The sequence below is a fragment of the Euleptes europaea genome, chromosome 3 (assembly GCF_029931775.1).
Source record: "Euleptes europaea isolate rEulEur1 chromosome 3, rEulEur1.hap1, whole genome shotgun sequence".
NCBI classification, from domain to species: domain Eukaryota; kingdom Metazoa; phylum Chordata; class Lepidosauria; order Squamata; family Sphaerodactylidae; genus Euleptes; species Euleptes europaea.
The window spans coordinates 76,778,469-76,793,428 of record NC_079314.1 but is presented as its reverse complement, the minus strand read 5'-3'; the positions used below and the strand labels follow the sequence as shown (position 1 = coordinate 76,793,428).

Here is a 14,960-nt window from a genome sequence, read left to right as displayed (position 1 = left end):
GAAAGGGTGATCCCCCCCCTTCTTCCTCACTGCAGCCCACTGATGCACATGGCTACTGCCTCATGTTGGTCCCATGATCCTGGAAATCAACTTCCCAGGTGTCTGAAATGGCTGCTTAGAGGATGGGAAAACAGGAAGAACACTATTGCCTTGTGATTAATTGCTTGATGTAACCCAGTGTCTGTATGCCTGTGCTGATTTCATTTTGATGCTGAATAAAGCTTAGTATATTGGAAATCCTGAAAAGGATTTTTATATGATACCTACTGTATCAGACGATCTGAGTGTTTTGATTATCGGTGTTGCAGTTCAGATTCATTAGAAATTCTTAAAATTGAAATGATTTCTATTTGGCCATCTGTTGAAAGTGTTATCAAAGCTGAAATGATAAAAGGATGGTTTATTGCATAGTCTTTTGGAATAGCAAAGGTAATTGACAATCTTTTGAATGGTGAATATTTTTCTAGAATATTGCTACTTTGGTAATTTAGAAGATTTTTCTGTGTATATTATAATTCTGTGTAGAATTATAATTAAAGCTTTTTGTATCTTCTAAAGCTTCATAGTGAAAAAAAGGAGAAGAAATCACCGCTAATCGAATCTACAGCCAACATGGACAATAATCAGACTCAAAAGCCATTTAAAAAGTAAGTAAAATGAACTTGAGTTAGGAACAATTATTTTTTCAAGGTAGGAAGCAGTCGAATTAGAAAATGATAGAAGAGGTTAGGAAGGAGCCAATTAGTTATCACTCATAGGAACATCTGATCTCACATTGGTTGCTGCTGTCACAACCTTCCTGATGTCCAATTTGTTCTGAAGCTAGTGAAATATAAACAATATGTGTTTTCTTTCAGTAAAGAGACTTTGATCATTGAACAAGACAAGAATGCATCTAACATTGAATCTTTAGAACAAGAAAAAGCGGATGAAGAGGAAGAAGGAAAGAAAGATGAGTCCAGTTGCTCCAGTGAAGAGGATGAGGAGGAAGACTCTGAATCTGAAGCAGAAACAGGTAACACGGAGCAAGTGCTTTGCTTTAACAATTAGATTTTAAATTTATCATCACTGTTCCTAGCAGAGCGTGTTAGTTGTCCTGTTTAGTCTAGGCATGCTCTGTAACAGCTGGGCATGGACTTTTTCAGAGGCAGATGAATGTCTGTGGAACAGCCCACCCTAGGATGTCAGGAGCTTTACCCTCCTAGCTTTTCAGCAAGGGTGTATAACTGAATGATTCTGTAGAGCATTTGGCTCAGCCTGCGTCTGGCCTGCTGGGAATATTTGCCCAGGATGTTTTTATACTTTGTATTTTAATATGTATTTTATTTATTTTGCCTATTAATGTTTTTAGTTTTGTGATTTTATAAGGTTTTCTTGTGTTTTATTGTTACCTGCCTTGGGTCCAGACTTGGTCAGGAGAAAGGTCCATCCTACAATCCATCTACATATTATGTTTTTGTCCTACCCTTTCCCCAAGGAGCTTGGGGGAATGGTGTAATGTTTCCCTTGTGTGTTGTTGTACAACATACTGCACACCTTTAGGATAAATACAAATCTGCCATTTTTTATGTTTATAGTGTATAGAATATACAAACATAAGAGCAATCCTGCTAGATGAGACCAGTGGGCCATCTAGTCCAGCATCCTGTCTCACACAATGGCCAACTAGTCCCTCTGGAAGGCCAACAACAGGGCATAGAGGCCGAGACCATTCCCCTGATGTTGCCTCCTGGCACTGGGATTCTGAGGTTGACTGCCTCTGAACATGTAGGTTCCCTTTGGTCACTATGGCTAGTAGCCACTGATAGAACTATCCTCCATTAACCTATCCAATCCCCTTTTAAAGCTGTCTGTGGCTGTGGCCATGGCTATATCCTCTGGCAGCGAATTCCAAATTTTAATCATTAGTTGTGTAAAGAAGTATTTCCTTATATCTGTCCTGAATCTACTGGCCATCAGTTTCATTAGATGCCCTTTAGTTCTAGTATTTTAGGAAAGGGAGAAAAAGTTCTTTTTGTCAGCCCTCTGTACCTTGTGCGTAATTTTACAAACCTCTATCATGTCCTCCCTTAATCATTTCTTTTCTAAACTGAAAAGCCCTAGACCTTCTGCCTTTCCTCATAGGGAAAGTGCTCCAACCCCCTATCATCTTGGTTGCCTCCTTCTGTACTTTTTTCCAGCTCTATGATGTCCTTTTTGAGATACAGTGACCAGAACTGCACACAGTATGCCAAGTGAGGCTGTACCCTAGGGACATTATGATCTCGGCCATTTTATTTTAGTCCCTTTCCTAATAACTCCTAACATAGAGTTGGAACAATCACCTTACAGTTCGCAACACTGGACTGCATTTGCCACATTGTCGCCCACTTACTCAATTTGTGAAGATCCTCCTGGAGCTCTTTACAGTCATCTTTGGTTTTCCCCATCCTGATTAATTTTGTGTCATCTGCAAACTTGGCCACTGCACTGTTCACACTCAGTTCCAGATCATTTATGAACAAATAGCACCTGCCCAAATACCAATCCTTGTGGGATCCCACTGCTTATTTTCCTCCATTGTGAGAACTGTCCATTTATTCCTACTCTTTGCTTGCTGTCATTTAACCAATTTTTAATCTGTAAGAGAACGCGTCCTCTTATTCTATGACTGATAAGTTTACTCAGGAGTCTTTGGTGAGGTAATTTGTCAAAAGTCCAAGTATATAATGTATATTGTCACCGTTGTCGATGCTTGTTCACTTAAAGAACTCCAAAAGGTTGGAGACACAATGGAGCAGCACGTGAGTCATTGTCTCTGGTAGATTCTGCAAACATGGGCAAGTCCGATTGCAGATAGGGATGTTCTTAAATCTGCCCCAAAGGATTTCCAACGGAAAGATGTTCAGAAGCAATAACATTAAAGGCCTTCGTAGTTGTGGATAAGTTAAATGGGGGAAGTAGGATGGTAGGGCTCCAAACACTGGATGAATACCAAGCTCTTACGGGGAGACCACTCTTAATAAGACCATCGTTGGATCCTAATGATCCTGCCAACTGCTGGCCAGCATCCAACTTGTCATTCCTGGGTAAGGTAGTTGAGAGAGTGGTAGCAGAGCAGCTCCAAGCTTTTTGGGAGGACACATCGGCCCTGGACCCATTTCAGTCCGGCTTCTGGCCTGATCATGGGAAGGAGATGGCTCTGGTCACCGTCACAAACGATCTCCGCAGGCAGCTGGATCGAGGCAGGTCAGCACTGTTGTTCACTATTAGTGCTGCTACTATTAGAACTCATAGCAGGGTTCGACATGGTCAACTATGATCTCTTGACCCACCACCTCGCCAGTATTTGAGTATGTGGGACAACTCTTCAGTGGCTGCTCTCCCATCTCTGAGATCGGAGACAGAAGGTGGCGCTAGGGGAGAGAGTTTTGCCATGACACCCTTGGGTACGTGGAGGTGATTCTCTCCCCAATGTTGTTTAACATCTACATGCACCCCCTCACCCAGCTTGTCCGAATTTTCGGGCTGGGTTGTCATCAGTATGCAGATGACACCCAGCTATATCTGTTGATGGATGGTAGACTAGATACCATCCCAGGTACTCTGGCCAGGTTTCTGGAGGCCATGGTGAAGTGGCTGAAACAAAGTCGGCTGAGACTTTATCCATTGAAGACGGAGGGCCTGTGGCTGGGTTGGGGTCGGAGATAGGGCAGCGGTTCCCAGCTCTTGACAAGGTGCAATTAACACCAGCACTCACTGTAATGAGGCCCAGGTCACGAAAATAGCTAAAATGGCATTCTTCCATCTTCACCAGGTTAAACAGCTGGTGTCCTACACCTGTCCTTCCCTGACCTAGTTAGGGTGATCCATACAATGGTCATCACCAGGCTCCCCATGGAGAGCACATATCCAGCTGGTGCTCTGCCAGCTTCAAGTAGAATACCAGATCAGGTTTCGTATCTGCGGAACTGCCTCTTCTGGTACACCCCTCAAAGAGCTTTACGTTCATCAAAGAACAATGTATTAGTGATCCCCGGCTCAAGAAGTATCCGTTTGTCCTCTGCCAGGGCCAGAGCTTTTTTGGCTCTGGTTCCGGCCTGGTGGAACCGTCTGTCAAATGAGACCAGGGCCCTGCGGGACTTCACTCAATTCCGCAGGACCTGTAAGATGGAGGTATTCCGCCAGGCCTATGGTTGAGGGCAGTGATGATTCCACCATAAGCTGGCCTCCCTACTCCATCGTGGTTCCATCTTTGGTCTACTTCTTATTTATGGCTGTCTGTTTTCCCACCTGAATGTCCACTACTACTACTGATAGGGAAGGCGTTATTTGAGCTATCTGGATTTTAGATTTTTCTGGTTTTAAATTGCTTAACTTTTTAGACTACTATTGATTTTTTATTATTTTCTTATATTGTTATGTTGTTGACTCAAATTGGACTATGTGGATATATGTTGGATGTGAGCCACCCTGAGCCCTGTTCCGGTAGGGAAAGTACAGGATAAAAGTCGAATAAAATAAATAAATAATTGCAAGCCCCACAGTGATCCTGTGTGCTTTTTACAGGAGCAGCCTTCTGATTAGCTCTGCTTTACAGCTGAGACCTGTGGCGCCATTCCCAGGTTTTTAAGCAAAGGCTAGATGGCCGTCTGTCAACAATGTTGATTCTATGACCTTAGGCAGATCCTGAGAGGGAGGGCATCTTGGCCATCTTCTGGGCATGGAGTGGGGGTCACTGGGGGTGTGTGGGGGGAGGTGGTTGTAAATTTCCTGCATTGTGCAGGGGGTTGGATTAGATGACCCTGGTGGTCCCTTCCAACTCTATGATTCTGTGAATATATGCTGACTCTTCTCACTCAAGCAGAAGCACCTCCCAGCAGAACCATGTGCTTCTAGTACATGCACCAAAAGCTAGGATATTTTCACACACACCCCCTAAACTGTTCAAAAACCACACCACCTTAAGCTAACAGACACACACTTAGTCCTCTTTTCCTCTTGTTCCAGTTCCAAGCTCAACTCTCCTGTTAGATGCCGTGTTCAAAGCACTGTTTGCAAGCCCCAAGAGCAAGCCCCACAGGGATCCTGTTTCTTTATGAGCCTTGTTAGTTTCAGAGAAATAGGGCCAGAATAGGCTAGGAGATGCCTACTTGTAAGATGAACAAAAGTTAATATTATACAGGACTGTCTAGCAGAATGAGGGAAGCAAATTCTAAGTTACAGCAGATCAGACCACTCAAAATTTAAATGCATATATATTATTCTAACCCAGATTTCTGGGAAACTTGTTTCAAAAGCTAGGCTGTTTAGAATTTCAGCCTTAATAACATAAGAGAGACAGTCACCTGAAGGGGTGAATGGACAATGTTGGCTCTGGCTGAGAAGCTGTACTTGCTAGGAATGGTGGGCAGAGTAAGCCTTCTTAGCTCTCCAACTGCTGTTGCTTTCCTCAGCCACTAGAGTTAATACAGATTGAGAAGGTTTGAATTACATGTTCCCCTCATTAAGAGGATGGAGGGTACAATTGTACATGCCAAAGGCCATGGCATTTTAAGATACAAAGTAAATATGTATATACAGTAAATCCGCTTTGCAGTGGGTGGTGAATGTACATGTAGTAATTCTGTATCCTTATCACCATAACAATTCAGTTGCCAAATTGTAGAGGCCTCCCTCTTCCTTCTTTCTCATCCTTAATTTTATGATTTTAAAGTATTGCAATTTTAATGTTCATTTTAAAATAATCTAAGAGCTCCACCTTTATCTCACTTTATAAGCATGCTGTAAGACTGGAGATTCAGATGTCATGTATGCGTATCTTCCCCTACCAGCTTGAAGTTTTTCATACTGATCACTTAGCATTTCTTGAGCTACATGGCTCTCATTACTATGTTTCTTTGTTGCTACTATGCAGTCTTGTGCCAGGAAAATATGACTGTGACACAAGAATTAATTTATGTAAACTTGGAGGTTTTTAAATATCAACAAGGCTTTCATCATACTTTATTTGGCATGCTGGAGAACTTAGGCTTTTCCCTGGAGCTGAATATCTCTTTTCCAAATTTGTACTTCCCTCTTTTTCCCATTATTCATTTTATGGTGGATTCACAATGCAAAATTTTGATTCCTGAAATATTTTTGTGTAAATATATTTAAATTTAAAATTCAAAATAGAGCAGCTTTGAATAGAAGGATAAATAACTGGAACTGTAGAAGATAGTTGAATTTTCGTTATCCAAGTGTAGAAATATTAAAAGACCATATCTCAAAACTGAGAGGCTGACAAGGGATTTTGAACATGGTTGGCAATAAAAAGCATCTTGATCAATTTAATTAGCGGTAAGACTTTATGTGCATCAGGGTCTTAGCTGGTACATATTCTGCTAAGAAACATTTGTGAAAAAGCAGAGATGCCAGAGGTCTGAAAATAAGCTGTCTGCGTTAGAACACTGATGATAGTTAACAAGTCACAAAAGATTCTACCAAGTGCTAAAACCAGAAGAGCAGCAAGGGCTGCTAATTCTATTATTTTTTCTGCTTCCCACCTCAATATTCGAATAACCTCCTGCCCCCACAATTTTGTTTACAGCCGTAATTACTAGAAACCTTTTTTTTAACAAAAAGAAAGCTAAGAATATTGGGATCCAAGTAAATGACTTCTCATCCATATGCTTCTCAGTGCTCTTTTTTATATGAAGATGTTTCTCGGAGCAATATACTGCTTTGTGTGCAACGTTGTTAAATTAAGACATATTGACAAGCAGTGGTTTCTCATTATAGGAATAAGCTTTGGAAATCGTTGGTGTCATAACCACTCCGCATCAATGCAAAGCTTATTATGACTTTTGAAACAGATGAACAATGAATTGTTTGTTCTCTTGCCTATTAACTGGCATTCAATTCACAGTTTAATGCTGGTTTGTAGGCAAGAAAACATTAGCTGTCGAAAGCATTAGCTGTCATTAAATCATTTATATACTATTGTAAATGTTAAATCATTTATTTTCAGACAAGAACAAACCTGCAACAAATCATTCCAATGCTATCAATGTGCAGACAGCTCCCATAGCAGTGACAACACCTTCTGTTACTACTGGTCAAGTGACACCTACATCCCCTATTAAGAAGGTAAAACAGATTTTTTTTCCAGTTTTATTATTATAAAAGGTCAAACCAGTTTTCAGTTATTAGTCCTAAATCCCTCAAAACTTGCTTCCATAAATGAAACGATCCTTTTTTCTTTCTTTTTTGAATTTTTATGCTTGTAATGCAATTGAATACTTGCTTTGTTTAGTTTTTCTTGTTAGGAGAACTTCTATTATGAGATAGTTGCTTTGCCTAATATTGAGGTGGCTGTTGGGTGCCAAATCCCTAAATCAGTTTGGGATTCTATTCCATCTGCTCGCCTAGTTGTAGCATAGTGTTTTACATTCTCGAGGCACCCTAGGTTATTTAGTATATCTGTTTTATGACTTTTTACAGGGCTATTTTAAATGTTGTTTTATTGGTTTAATGGGATATTTATATTCTTTGTAAGCCGCTCTGAGCCTGGTCTCGAACGGGGAGAGCAAGGTACTAAGTTGAAATACTAAACAAATACCATTGGAACCAGCACAACGTGGTGGACAGATGAAGGGAAGGCATCAATTTATGTCTTTACTGTTCTTTGTAAACTGTGCTTGTAATAGTAACTTATTGCTGCTGAAAAGGGCATGGTTAAATTTGATACTTCTCTCCCCCACCAGATCAAAAAAAAAGGTGGCCACACAGAGCTAAAGTAAGTTTCCCAGTCATGAATGAAACCACTGGTTTGCATAAAAACTTTTTTAAAAGTTTTGAACCTTAAAAAAAATCCCCCCAAACATGCAGATACATTAAAGGGGAAAAATAACTTTATCTTGCTCTTTGCTGGAAGCCTGGCTAGTATTTTATGTAAAATTTCAGCTTCCAAGTTTTGAAGCATCTACAGGGGTCCCATTTTCAGATGTCCTAATCATGGTGTCTTACACTTCATGTGTAACACATTTAAGCTTGTTTTTTAGAGTCTCATCAGGCAGACAATGTCCCAAGTGTCTGTTTCAGCTTGTGCAACCTGTTATCAATTTTGGTGGATGTAGTCCATCAGGTATACATCAGTGATACAGCAGAAGCTCAATTAATCTCCTGGAAAAATGGGTGGGAGATGAAAAGTACCTGGATGGCTAATGGTCTGATTCAGTTTGGTGAATCACAAATTGTATAGGCCTGGTGTGTATCTACTTATGTTTATACACATGGTAGATCATCACCCTTCACTGAAGTTCCCGTTCCTGGGATCATTCCCCATGGAAGGCCTGGTTAGGGTTGAGACACGCTCAATATCCAGCATGGCGGCAGCATTTCCAAGTGAGTTGTGTAGCAGTGGCCACTTTGCTTGCTGGCCTGGGCAAGTCACAAACATGCTGCAAACAGGTGCTGCCTGGCTGGTTTGGGTGAGGTGGGTGCCATCACACAAGTTCTCTCCCCCACCAGATTAAAAAAAAAGGTGGCTACACAGAGCTAAAGTAAGTTTCCCAGTCATTAATGAAACCACCGGTTTGCATAAATCATGAACTTTTTAAAAAGTTTTGAACCTTAAAAAAAATCCCCCCAAACATGAGAAGCCAGTGATCATGAGAAAGGAGGGTGCAGGGCCACCACACTTGTTCCAGCTCTCCCTCTCGCTACATGCAGTGGGATCACATATCACATGGTTGTGCTGTGGGCTGCAAATTTAAATAAATAAGATAAGATAAGGGAAATTGGGAGTTATGCATTTAAGAATGGTGAGTGAGGGTCTACTGTATCTATTCACCTATAATATACCACATATGTAGAGATCTTGCATAGTTTAGTGTCTATGTTGAGCTGGTTAGTCAGTTGGTCAGATGTTGCCTCAGCCATGAGCTCAAAGTGGTCTTAAGCAAGATGCTTTGTTTCAATCTCCTCCACTGATGGCGTGATGCATGTTCCGTGGTTTGTTTTGAGGACTGCTGAGGTAATGTAAAGCTACTTATAGTTTAGCATAAAAGCATAGCAGTCATTAGTTTATTATGGTTCTGAACTCCTCCCCAGGTGAAGAAAATGAATCAGCACGGAAGGGAGACAAGTATGATTTATGTAAAAGAGCTGTCTTCCTTTGCAGTAATTTACTTTGTCATTTTGAGAAGGATATACAAAGGAACATGTGCAGAGTTGTAAGGTTTACTGGCCCATTACAAGCTGATTCTGCTGGGTTTTTTCCAGTCTAACAATATAACACTCTTTAACAGAGTGACAAGACAAGCTGCCGGAAGCAGTGCAAACTTATTCAAACCAGAAAACAAGGCTGTGTGCTTGTTAAATTACAAGGCAGTAAATCAGACTGAGGCCTCCCATCATTCCCAACCCCTCTTTTAGTCATTGAGGGAGTTAGTCAATGCTCCTGTGAGCTTTATGTGCTGTGTCATTGATGCATCTTTGTATGTCAGAGTTAGTCTATCATCTCTCTTTCTCACTGGACCTAACATTGGAGTTCTATGGCTGGATCTTCCATCTTGGGTTTTGTATGTAAAAAGCAGCCACTAGGAGGCCCAAGATGAATCAGGGCTGCAGCCTGGGGTGTCAGACTCCAGTACCTCGTTGCATCTCAGCAATAGTAAACTTTACTCCAGACGTTGCAGAGAGTTTAAAGTTTTATTAGGAAAGCAAACGGCTTCAGTGGTCTATACAAACTTAATGTCAGAATACCGATGGGGAAAATACAGGCTATACTTATAGGGAACACACACTAGAATTGATTACACGTAATCTTTGAAATGCAAAACATCAGGGTTCTTTCAAGTTTCTAGAGGTGCCAGGTTACTGGCAGAATTGACACCTTGAGAACAGATAGTTGATTTACAATAGGAAGGCTTTGAAGTGGAGGTATAGTGTCTCCGGCCTTCGCCCCTTCTTCCCAAACTGAAGAGACTTTCCCAAGAGACCAGGAAGGGGGGGGGAGAATATGGAGCTTGCTAACCGGGGCCCGACTGGGTGCCCTCGCTGACATGGAGATGTTAAACTCTCCCCTTTTCCATCACAACAGCCTGCATACATATTGCTCCCCTTCCACTGTGGCTACTTTTGGGGGCCAAAAAACATAATGGGATCTTGTAGAACTCCCAACATCATGGATGGTTTTGCCCCCCCCCCCCACGCCTGTTTTCTCCCCATCATTTGCCTGCCTCTCTTCCTTTCTTACATTCCTGCACGTGGTCTTTTTTCTGTATCCCCTCCCTTCCTATCTTTGTGTTTCTCTCCCTCCACATGTTTCCCACTCATAATATTATTCTGCAAATGAATACGTTGTGGACATGAAACTTAACACAGAAAAGGGGCTGAGTCCATTTCTGCATTCTGTGAGAAGTTAATAGGGATTCTGGTATATAGATGCTGGAATTGAAGATGTCTATATTTTCCTTTCAATATTTGTTTTTTATATGTCTTGTCCCAATTGGCTTTAGTATGACTTCCTTGCTCCTGTCATGCCGGTGGCGGACTCTGTAGATCCTGCATCATGGAGGCAGGGCTTACGTAAAACTGGCATTGTTCTTGTGCCCAGTAAAGGTGAAAAGTCTCTGGTGAGGGCTTTGTGTGTGTATGGGTTTTTTTCCCTCCAGGTTGCCAAAATAACAATTTTTAATTCAAATGTTGGTACTATGGTTGCATGATTTTAAAATGTGTGTCCTTTTTTTTTTTTTGCATCTCATAGTTTATAGTGTGATGTTTAAACCTAACCCTGTGAACAGCTGACTTTGTTTTTTGAAACTTTAAATAAAATCATTAACTTGCCTAGAAAATTGTGTGAGATTTTGCTCTCTTCTCCACAGACTTACAGGTTATATTTATTGGAAGTGAGTTAATTTTGCAATATCTCACATAGCATGAAATTCCAGGGAATTCTTGTTTTCCTTTAGTGACCTCTGAACAGCCCCACATGGAGTGAGCCAGCACAGGCTGCCATGTTCTTGACTTTTAATACTAGCAAAGAGGACACCTCTCCTGACAGACATGTTTACTCAGGCACATTATCTATGAATGAACGCCTTCTTTGAGTACCACAAAAAGCAGCAACAGCAACCTGCTACTTTTGTTAACTCAGGTAGCTTGGCAGGTCTCATATTTATGCTTTTTAGTGGTTAAATTAGGTACCCATGTATTTTATATTTTAAGAATCTGTAAGCAGCTGAGAAATATTGTCTGAGGGTAGGAGGTGCTTTAGGAAGTATATTGTGGGAACAGATCTTCCATTAATAGTCTTAGTCTCTGCCCTGTTTTGATGAAAGACCATATTGTGGATACTAGCAAAGGGAAAATTTACTAAATAAAGTAGGCTAACTTCGTTGCTCTGGACGCAACTTTAAAGAGTGCTAGCTATAGCTGAGAAGCCCATGATCTGTTCAGCAAGATTTAAGATGGACAGCTATAGCAACCATTTGAGATGCAGGTCCCAAATCACCTATGTGAAAACAAAGTTTATATAACCTTGAAGCCTGTTTTATGACTGGTATGATGGACATAAATGCCAGGTTGAATCCGGTCAAGAAGACCACTATATAACAACTGGCAATTATTACAAGCACCTGACTGAATCCAAAGACCATGATGGTGTTGTACCTGGGACACCAATGGGATTTAACAAGAAGAAAAGGAAGGAAATGGCCCCAGATCTAGAGTTGGTGATGGCAAATCTATACTAGACAAAGTAGCTCCAGCCTCCTAATGTGAGACTTCACCAAAGACTATGGAGCAGAAATCAGCCTTACTTAACTGTAGCTGTTATCCAAGTGTCTTCTCTGCATCCTGCCTGCCTTCCCCGCCAACAGAAGCTTTGCATGCCCTAAACTTTCTTGCCTTCTATGGTACAAGGGATCAAAGTCAAAAGGTACCAGATGCCTAATTCACATACTCAAGGGGAAACATGTCAGTGAGAGAGTATGAGCATTCTCTGTTCCTGCAAGGTTCTAGATTGTCATGTTGTGGCTTGTACATGTACACTCTCAAATGTACAGCTGATCAGGGGAGATTTGGAGAGCAACACTCACAGAAAAAAATGCTGTGTTTTACAGTTTCCAACTTCATCTAAAGTTTCTCCCAAAGAAGATGAGAGAAAAGATGAGTCTCCTGCATCTTGGAGATTAGGCCTTCGAAAGACTGGCAGTTATGGGGCACTTGCCGAGATTACAGCTGGCAAAGAAACTCAAAAAGAAAAAGATTCAACAGGAGTTATGCGGTCAGCTTCAAGCCCTAGATTGTCATCTTCATTAGACAACAAAGACAAGGTAATCTTTTTTTCAGAAAAGGCAACATATTTTAATCTTGTTTAGTAGTATTCTTTGACCTGTAGAAGTGAGAATCTGGTGTGGAGCCACATTCCGATCAGATGCCCAGATGGTGGCGAGATTGGGATGGACACTTGGGAAATACTGATTTCTCAAAATTTGATATAGGAAGCCTATTTTGGTATAATCATAAAATATGTTCATTGGTTTGGCAACCAGTTATATGTTTTCTCAAATAGTTAAGTGTGATGAATGAGGGCCAGGGAGGCAAGAGATCCTGTGACAGTTATGATGATGGAAGGGGACCCTGGGGTATCTGTGGCTGGGAAGAGGTGAGGAAGGTGTTCTTCAACAGAGAGCGCATCCTCTCCTCATTGAGAGGGAAACATGGTAGCCCTTTGAAGTGTTTGCACCTCTTGATTGGAAGGTCCAGGTCTGGTGGGCTTGAGCCCCACGACCTGGCTCCAGATTGGCTTAAGGCCATGGAGCACACTTGGGGCAGGGGCTGAAAAGGGGAGTTGTTTCTTTGTCGGTGTGTGCATTTTTTGAATTGGTTGGATTGGGTTTTGGCATTCGTCAGGGGAGCTGTCTCCTGTGTATTTGCCATGAAGGATTACAGAGAGGAATGTTGCTAAAGAGGGTTGCAGATGCATCAGGGACTGGGTTATCCTGCAACGAACAGTAACCAGATATATCCTGGATTGTACGTACCTAGTTAGTAACATGTCCTTTTGTTTATTTCGCTTTGTGGACCTAGATTCTGTTCTTGTAGACCCCTGAGTTTGTGCTTTGTAGAAATAAAGTTGTTTAATTAGAGAGAGTCTGCACAAGTCCTTACCCACCCCCTTGGCTTTTTAGCATGCTACAGTGATACACCCCTGTGGAGTTGGCCTCAGGCGACCCACGAGGGAGAGAAGGGCTGGATTTTACCTGAAGTGGTGGCAGTGACAGTAAAAGGGAGGGCAAGACAGTAGCTTGTCTTGCTCCACAAGGTGACAGAGAGCTTGGCAGTTTTTGTTGTTCATTCTATTCATTTGTTCGTTCATATCTTTAGCAAATCCACAGTAAAAGCTCTATTGCTGAGTGTGCAAGAAAAAATGTAAAAATAACTCGATTTCAGCAAGAAGCTTGTTACGACACTAAGCTGTGCTTACACTACTTTAGTCATGCTGTACGCATGGAATATGTAACCAGCCAAAATTGTAGTCATTGTCATATTCTGCACTTGTATATTGTTGAATTGATTTATTACAGATGTGTGAGTTAAGTCAAAAGTGGTAAAATGTAATTTCTTTGATATAAATCCTCTGTCCTTTGAAGGAGAAAGATACAAAAGGGACTAGACTTGCATACGTTGCACCCACAATTCCGAGACGATTGGCCAGTACATCTGACATTGAAGAGAAAGAAAACAGGGATACATCAGCCAGCTTAATACGTGGTACTGGTTCTTACACAAGAAGAAAATGGGAAGAAGATGCAAAGAAAAATATCTCAAATGAAGGATCTGTACCACTAAATACAAGCTATCAAAGAAGGTAAGGACTCAGGTTATTGACGGTATCAACAAAATTAGCATGAATTCATAAAATAGACAGGTTCATATGCCAAAGTATTCTAAGTAAAATGTGTGTGGGCATTAGGAGCTCAATTTGATACTGAACATTTTTAGGTATGTTTTGATCATGCAAATATGTACAACTTTAAAATATTAAAAACACTCATTGTGGTCTTTGGAAAGTGTGTGGTTTTCAGAATTTTCTAGAGGTTCAAAATGTAGAAGAGGATAGTAAGTGCATAGTGAATTTTGGATGCAAGTATTTTCAAATAAAAGATTTGATCATGGTAGGTCTTGGGTATTTGTGGTTAGGAAATTTAGGTGCAGTAATTCAGTATGCCACAGCCCTCAATTTTGCAGGACCTGAGCAAGGCTGTCAAAGGTAGGACATTTTGGAGGACTTTGATTCATAGGGTCGCCATGAGTCGAAAGTGACTTGACAGCACTTAACACACACACACACAATTCAGTATGCTATAAAATCTATTTTTTCATGACCTGAAGATGTCAATAACAGTTTTGTTACTATGATAATACTACACAGATGTCTAAAAAGGTATTAATTTGAAAGACCAGAAGAAGGTTTTGTGGGAGACGACCCAGGCTTCTTTCCCCTTACAGAAAAAAATGAGCTGCCACACTGCTTTCAAGGCTGGCTTCCAGTAGGTGCATTTGGTTAGCTAGCAGAGGAGGTGCACATGAGTCTTCTTCTTGCAGCTTTTCTGCTGACTCTGAAAGCCAAGTTGTGCTCAGAAAAAGACAGTGTCCCTTCCTTCTGAGGACTGGAACAGGGTTGCCTCGGGCAGTTTGGCTTGCACGGCAGTAATTCTGGTATATCTGCCTGGCAAGTATGTGAGCAGAGATAAGGACAGTCCTCTGCCTAACTTGCCTAGCCATAGCAAGTGTGGTGTTTCTGCTGACAGGAGCCCCCAGTGCAAAACAATATAAGTTACCCATTATATCTGTAGTAGCAGCTTCACTGTTCGGACACTCATTTCTTATACTGTGTCCATGAATTAGTTGTGAACAAGTGAAAGGTAGGTGTCCCCTTCCCTAATCCTGGACCATGAAGCATCAAATGACGGACTTGTTGCTCACTA

At 41.3% G+C, this 14,960-nt stretch overlaps 1 protein-coding gene across 3 annotated transcripts in view; it reads left to right on the top strand.

The window, feature by feature from the left end:
- PPP1R12A (protein phosphatase 1 regulatory subunit 12A) overlaps window positions 1–14,960 on the top strand; it is a 122,125-nt gene that overhangs the window by 74,956 nt on the left and 32,209 nt on the right. For all 3 annotated transcript variants that reach the window (XM_056845730.1, XM_056845729.1, XM_056845728.1), the window contains exons 7-11: window positions 559–647; window positions 858–1,015; window positions 6,992–7,110; window positions 12,090–12,302; window positions 13,623–13,840. In XM_056845730.1, coding sequence (XP_056701708.1) covers window positions 559–647; window positions 858–1,015; window positions 6,992–7,110; window positions 12,090–12,302; window positions 13,623–13,840 — 797 coding nt within the window. The remainder of the gene's footprint in view (window positions 1–558; window positions 648–857; window positions 1,016–6,991; window positions 7,111–12,089; window positions 12,303–13,622; window positions 13,841–14,960) is intronic.